A 7,567-nucleotide genomic window follows, 5' to 3' on the forward strand; every position below is an offset into this window, starting at 1 on the left:
TACTAAAATTAAAAATTAGGTTAATTTTTTTTTTTTTTTTTTTTCAATTTTGCACATGCAGGGGCTGCTCCCCATGGGGGGAACAAAATAGCTGACTTTTTTTTTTTTTTTTTTAACCTACGTTTAAGTTGTTCAAAATGTTTCGGAGTATACAAATTAAAAAAAGAGTTGTCATTCGGGTGCGCGGGGTGTTGCTCGGGAGTGGGGCCCCGCCTGGCAGGTGCCGAGCGCGCGCCACCGCGGCTACGATTGCCACAGGAGCTGCTTCCGCGGCAGCAGTCGTAGCATCCATCGCAGCGTATATCGCAGCATATGTCGAAGAATCCATCGCAGCAACCATCACAGTTGCCGCGCCTGTTGCCGCGCCCGTCGCCGTGCCTGTCTTCGTCCCCACCTCACAAGTCGCCCGCCCGCGCATTGGCGTAGTAGGGCTCGAGCAACTTCTTCAAATTGTCGAGGTTCTCCTTCACGAAGGCCCTCCACTTGACCTTGCTGTCGAGGATGTTATACACTATTTTGTGTTCCTTCAGAATGTCAAAAAAAATTTGGTAGTTTTTATTCTTCTGTGTCAACTCCAGAATCTTCTCCCTCACAGCCTCGATATGCTCATCTGTTTTTATGCCAACAACCATATCCCTCAGATCCTTCGACTTCAATAAAAGTAGCAAGAGCTCCTTCATTGACGACCATTCCTCGCTGGTGTTGTCGTCCAAATGTAAATATTTTTTTATCACACCTGTGTATTTGGTAACTTGGTCCGCAAGCGTGTTGTAAATATTCTCCGCGGTGAAGCAGTTTTCACCCCCAACCTGGAAGGGGCAAAAAGGGGAAAATGTGAAAAAGGAAAAAAGGGTAGATGAGGGTGGAGAAATGGGGGTCATCGTTCTTCTTCTGATTTGTGGTGCATGGAATGTTGGGTGGATAGAAACGATGTAACAGATGCACGAGTTGGTCTGGTAGAGGAAAATCACTCTTTCGATGATGGTGCACAGTGTCACCCTTACCTGTCCGGACAAAAAAACGTACACATTTTTATTTCCCCTTTGGAAGTGATCCGAGTTAAAATACTTCTCATTCATACGTTTGCCATTGTTCCAAATTATCAAATCTTGCTCCTGCAATTTTTTGTTTTTTAAATTGTTTGCTTCGATTATCACACTAATAGAGTCATTCACTAAATCGACCCACGTTTTCAACGGCACCTTCTTCACGACGCTCTTGTGAATAATTTCGATTTCTTGTTTAACTTCCTGCGCAGGGGGGGGTAAGAACGATTGGGAGAGGTTTACACTCGCCTGTGTACGCATATGTACATACAAATACACATATACATATATATGCACATATACATACATATACGCATATCTCTGTGTGCTTGTTTTTCCTGGGGGGGATCCCTTCGTGCCTTACATTTTCAAGGGCATGTGCCAACGCGAGGGCAAACAGGAAGCTTATTATCCACAGGGGGGTTACTCTCATGGTTTGGGTTGGGCGGGCTGGCTACTTTGTCCTTCGGGGAAAGCGCACTTGGCGGCATAAATGCGTAGCCAAAAAAGGGGGCAACTCCGAATGGAGACCTCCAAAAGCGTGGCGATGAGAAGCGTGTCGATAGGAAGCTTAGCGATAAGAAGCGTGGCGGTAAGAAGCGTGGAGACCAAAAGCGTGGCTACCGACTTGTTAATGGCGAAAAGGAAAGGTTTTTTAAATTTCCGCTCTCGCAGGGGGGGGAGGGCAAAGTACCCAATTTTGTAACCGGGGTTCTGCCTTTTTTCTCACCTCCTGTTGTAAAGCTCTGCTTTGTGTTTCCGATCTGGTTCAGTCGCGTTTGCTTTGTGGTGTAAGGGTTGCCCTTTTGCGCTGCCTCTTCTGCGCTGCCTCTTCTGCGCTGCCACTTTTGCGCTGCCACTTTTGCGTTACCACTCCTGCGCTGCCTCTTCTGCGCTGCCACTTTGCTTGGCGACCCCTCCTTTTGTGCCAACGTGATCGCACCGCTTAACGAAACAATTGCGCACAGGTCGGAGGGCTAAGCATGCGCAGTGGCGAGTGGTGGTGCCTTCTTCCCAACAAGCATTTGCAAAATGCCACGATGAAGGAACGGGTTATGGGATGGAGGGGAATACACAGAGGAAAAGTGAACAAGACGGGCGCAGTGAAAAAAAAAAAAAAAACTTCCAAGCTTAGTGCATTAATTTATTTTAAATAATCCACTAAGTGTTGACATACGTTTGGATAAAAAAAAAGGATGCATAGCGGAGGAGTAAAGATAAGTAACCTGTCTGTTGAGCGCCGCGGAGAGAGATACGTTTAAGTTTTACTTTTTTTCAAATGTGTGGGAAGGCTTCTCTCTAATTATTTCTTCAATTCCTCTCACCCCGTTCGCCCTTTTATTATTTTTTTTTTTTTTTTAAAAAAATGGAGAAAAGATGGGAAGATACCTCCTTGGAACGCACAGTCTGCGCAAAGCAGCCCGGCTCAAAAGAGAAACCCCACTCGAAGGAATTTTCCGCTTTAAGCTGCTTTGGCCAGGGGCCCTATCTCGCTCACCCCAAACAGACAAAGCTGGAACGAAAGCAAATCGGGGTTAAAAAAAAAAACGTAAAAACTGACACCTACTGCGCAACAAACACTCGCATAGAAAAAAAAAAAAAAAGACCCCGTTTAACACTGCAACACATTCGTAAATTGTGAGTTTTTTTTTTTTCTCCTTTTTGGAAGTGATAAGTCCAACTCGCTCATTCGCCAAATGGAAGGATCCTCTGTAATGGATGGATGATGGCACCAATACACTGAGGAGTAGCAGTTCGTTTCTTTTTACCTTTCCCGCTATCTCCTCCGTAGTGACGTCCTACCACATGGTAGGATCCACCACGAAGGTGCACCCCTGATGTGCTCCATGTCTTAATTTATGTACATACTTGGGGGGGGGCACTAATCCGGAGAGACTGCATGATGATAGTTGGGTTTATTAGGCCACGTCGCGCACATCACTCTCTGCTCCACCGGTTTCTGCTCACCGGTTACTGCTCACCGGTTACTGCTCACCGGTTACCGCATAAATGAACCTTCCACAATGAGAAGGCATAAGAAGGTCCCCTTAGTAGATGCCTTACATTCTACCACCTCAGCTAAGACGTACAGTACACACAGGGGGGCGGCACCCCTTCGTGTGATCAACGAACTATATTTTACAAAACCTGAAATGTGGACAATGTGAGTTGGCACAGCTAACCTAGAGTAAACCAATCCAATCGAATAGGTCATAAAGCATTCGTAAAAAATAACCTCCTTCTGTATGCATATACTAATGGGATGAATGATCGCTTACTCTGTGTGTTTATTTACCCTGGGAGGATAAATACACTTTTTGAGTCCTCCTCTCAGAGAGGAAATTAAACCATCACCGTAAAAAAAAAAAAAAAAAGAAAGGAAGGAAGAAGTAATAACGGTGTGTAAATAAATAGCGAATGGAATGAAGAAGGGGACAACGTGAATATGCGTTATCTCATGGTTATGTGCAGAAATGGAGCAGTTACATGTACAGCTATATACTGCAACGTTGGACTAGCGTGTTTTCCCTCACTTGCGTAAGCGTGCGTGTTGAGAGGAATCACCCACCGTCACAAAGGATCGACCACTGCAGTTGAAGAAAAAAACAAGCGAGTCATATGCATGTCACAGGAAAGGCCCTGCGAACGAGCGCACCATTCATTAGCTGCCTTAAAAGGGGAAATATTATGTACGCGGGGTGGGGTGGCCTAACAGGGAAAAAAAAATAAATAAAAAAAAAAAAATAAATAAATAAAAATAAAATAAAGTAAAAAAATAAAAAACAATTTCGCAACTTCCTACCTCCTTAACTTCTAACCTTCTTCACTTGTTAATGTTTTTTTTTTTTTTTCGTACCTCGGTGGGAGTAGTTCCCCCCTTCCAAAATTGCAAATACAGAATTCGAATTTTTCCATCCTTTAAGGGAGATAAAAGGAGGAGGGCTAGGAACATGCCTGGGATGTGTTCCCCCCCCGAACGTGTTGCGCAGCCCAGTGGAAGATCACAGGCAGGCCGATGAGAAGCTGAAAGGAGCTGATAAGAAGCTGATAAGAAGCTGACAAGAAGCCGCTAACCAAGCCACTAACAACCCGCTAACAACCCGCTAACAGCCCGCTGGAGGGATTCCTGGCGCAGAGCGAGTAGGGGAGCGGAACCCTGCATTGGACTGTTCACACGCGCGGTGAGACGTGTATAGCGAAGGCGCGGGGAGAAGCAGAGCCGGAGGAGCCCCCTTGAATTACCACTACACTGCTAGACCACTACACTGCTAGACTGCTAGACTGCTAGACCACTACACTGCTAGACTGCTAGACCACTACACTGCTAGACTGCTAGACCACTACACTGCTAGACTGCTAGACCACTACACTGCTAGACTGCTAGACCACTACACTGCTAGACTGCTAGACCACTACACTGCTAGACTGCTAGACCACTACACTGCTGCATCGCCGAAACAATGATGTCGAGAGAGCCCACCCACAGCAACAACCTGTTCTTCCTCGCGGTCAGCAAAAACAAAGCAACGGTTTACCAGTACGACGTTAGCTTTAGCAGCTCCATAATTGACGATATAGAGGAGGAGATCAAACGAAGCGAAAGGGATGGTGGGACTCCCAGCGAAACTGCCAAGGGGGGAAGTGCCAAGCGCGAATGCGCAGATGTGAAGGAAGCGACCAGGAGCAATGGAACCCTACCCACAACACAACTAAAAAAAACGGGAAGCAAATTCAACAACGATTTTGTACTAAATCGTGGCATTAGCATTTATAAAGAATTTGACAATGTGGAGCTAGCCACATGTACAAACGATTATAAAAAAATAATTCTTGTGAAGAAGGCCAACTTAAACGTGGCAGAAGTGATAGAGCTACAGGGGGAGAGTAATAAGCCGGTCTTTCAAATCAAGGCGAAGACTCCCATAAAGGCAATCAGTAGTAGCCCCAAAGATAGCCACCTGGTGCTGTACTGCCAATACAAGCCGGAGGTTTCACCTCACAATTTGTTCGTGTATAGAATTGGAGAGGCTGCTGGAAAGAAGAAGAAAAAGAAAAAGAAAAAGGGTGATGACACCGGCAAGGGGAACCAAAGCGCCGATGTAGAAGCACCCAAAGAAAAGTCCATCACAACTAATAAAAAAAATCCCAAAGGGGGAAGGAAAACGTCGGATCAGGGAGACAACATAGAGGAGAACAGCGATAATGGTTATGGGGAAAGCGGCCAACCCGATAACCCTGACGAGATGCCCGTTCGTGTGGATACGCTCAAAACCTTTAGCAGTAAGATGTGGCCCTTCTACAAGTGGAGCGAAAGTGAGTCCTTGTGTGCCATCCGAATTAATAACAATATTTACATATACAAGGATAATAATTTTACATCGTACGTAAGTAAACTCTCCTTGGAGAATCTTGAATTTTTTGATGTATCCCCTGAGCAAGGTAATAAAAAAGGAGTCCTCATAGCGACGTACGAAAGAGGTAGTAAAGGGAAGCCATCCGTTTTTAAAATTTTTAACTCATCCAATTTACAGAACCATGTTTATTCCAAAACTTTTTTCAACTCAGATGAGATGAAATTAAAATGGAGTAAAAATGCAAATGCAGTATTGTTAAATGTACATACACAGGTAGATAAAGAGAAGCAATATTACTATGGGTTGAGTAACTTATTTTTTATCGACATGGATAAGTTCAACGAGGTCAACATAATGACAGATCGAGGACAAATATATGACTGTATATGGTCCTACAATCAAAATAAATTTTATGTTTGCAAAGGAGATATCCCTGCAGAAGTTGTTCTGTATGATAAGTGTGCAAACATAGCTCATTCTTTTGGAAGGCATAAATTTAATACGCTAAGATTGAATTGTTCAGAAAAGTTGCTACTAACAGGTGGGTTTGGGAATCTAAGTGGAGACATCACCTTGTGGAATACCTCCACAAAGAAGGAAGTAACCAAAACGAAATCATCGTGTGCTGTAATTTGTGAATTTTTTAATGACGGGATGCATTTCCTCACAGCAACTACTCATCCAAGACTTCGAGTAGATAATCATTTAAAAATTTTCACTCACGATGGCTTTATCGTTAGTAGAATCAATTTTGAAGAATTATACAAAGTTATTATTCTTCCTTTAAGCAAAATTCCTTTTTCTGAATCAGATGCATCTTTGGGTATCTACATGGAGAACTCGAATAAGCAGCTATACATACATAAACAGCTAGGTATAGATTCGAAGAAGACTGGAGTTTACCGTGCTCCTGGTACATCAGCCACTGCAAGTTTAGCTTTAAATGGATTTATGAATGCCAAGAAGCCAACGCAGAAGCCGAGCAAACTCAAACCACCGGGTGCTAACTTCGTCCAGGAGCAGAAGAAGAAGGCCCCTCAGAAGAAGAAGAAAAAGAAGAAGAATCCCCAAACGGGGGAGAGCGCCGCGCAGGGGGACGCCGAGGGGGACGCCGAAGGGGAGGCAGAGGAGGACGAATCGTAGGAATATTACCCCAGGAAAGGGGCATCCCATCAAAGGGCAACCCATCAAAGGGCAACCCATCAAAGGGGCCTCTCACCAAAAGGGGCATCCCATCAAAGGGCATCCCACCAAAGGGGCAACCCTACCACGTGTATTCCACCTTGCGTCTGTTAAGCACCTCCTCACCAACGAGGTGGGGCCGTTCTTGGAGGCCCCAACCCCTGCCCCCTCGTATGGCAAAATACCCCACCGCGTAAAACATTTTTTCAAACCGCACACCATCCTAACGCATCCTTTTTCATACCATCCTAATGCATCCTTTTTTTTTCACCCCCTGGAAAAATGTACCAAATTGAAAACACTTCTTGACTTCACCTCAGTGATGTAATTATCTCCCTTTTGCAAAATCGACAAAATTGATGTCTAAAAGACGAAGCGCGGGGGAGGACGGGGCGAACATATAAGAATGTACCAATGCACCCGGCATCATATTGGTATCATTCACGTCGGGGGCGTACAGATAGGGTTCCTCTGCCATCACCCTTAAGAGCGACCAACCTAAAATTAACGTAACGGGGAAAGGACCGCCCCAGTATGAGAAGCATGCACAAATTTGTGAGGGGGGCAAAACTGCCATTCGTTCATGTCAGGTCGGTCCACCCATATCGTATCGTGTCATATCATATCCTATACCAACCACCCCCTGGGGAAGGAGCAGGGATCAGCTCCTTCATCCAGCCACACCGCTCCACCCAGCCGACACCACTCCATCCAGCCAACCCCGCTCCATCCCGTTGACACCACTCCATCCCCTTGACACCGCTCCACCCAGCCGCTCTTTCTTCCATTTTACTGCTAACTACACGATAGGAGGCTCCTCTAAAAGTGGAGGCAACTACTTCTATATATGTGTGATTATAAAGGAGGTGAAAATGAAGAAAGCGTTGTTCTTATGTACGTGCGTGGGATGCACACATGCATGCATAGCATACATGGACAAACGCACATGTGAATACATGCGCATGTGTGCTGGGCGTGCCTCCT

At 45.2% G+C, this 7,567-nt stretch overlaps 2 protein-coding genes across 2 annotated transcripts; one reads left to right on the forward strand and one right to left on the reverse strand.

Annotated features, from left to right (window-relative positions):
* Positions 1-395: 395 nt before the first annotated feature.
* Positions 396-1,479, reverse strand: PCYB_132090 (hypothetical protein; the record flags this gene model as incomplete). Its single annotated transcript, XM_004224233.1, has 3 exons — positions 396-809; positions 1,005-1,250; positions 1,411-1,479. The coding sequence occupies 3 exons, from the start codon at positions 1,477-1,479 to the stop codon at positions 396-398; spliced, it is 729 nt and encodes a 242-aa protein (XP_004224281.1).
* Positions 1,480-4,507: 3,028 nt separating this feature from the next.
* PCYB_132100 (hypothetical protein) lies at positions 4,508-6,544 on the forward strand (the record flags this gene model as incomplete). Its single annotated transcript, XM_004224234.1, has 2 exons — positions 4,508-5,008; positions 5,351-6,544. The coding sequence occupies 2 exons, from the start codon at positions 4,508-4,510 to the stop codon at positions 6,542-6,544; spliced, it is 1,695 nt and encodes a 564-aa protein (XP_004224282.1).
* Between the last annotated feature and the right edge of the window lie 1,023 nt (positions 6,545-7,567).

The sequence above is a fragment of the Plasmodium cynomolgi genome, chromosome 13 (genome assembly GCF_000321355.1).
Source record: "Plasmodium cynomolgi strain B DNA, chromosome 13, whole genome shotgun sequence".
Classification (NCBI taxonomy): domain Eukaryota; phylum Apicomplexa; class Aconoidasida; order Haemosporida; family Plasmodiidae; genus Plasmodium; species Plasmodium cynomolgi.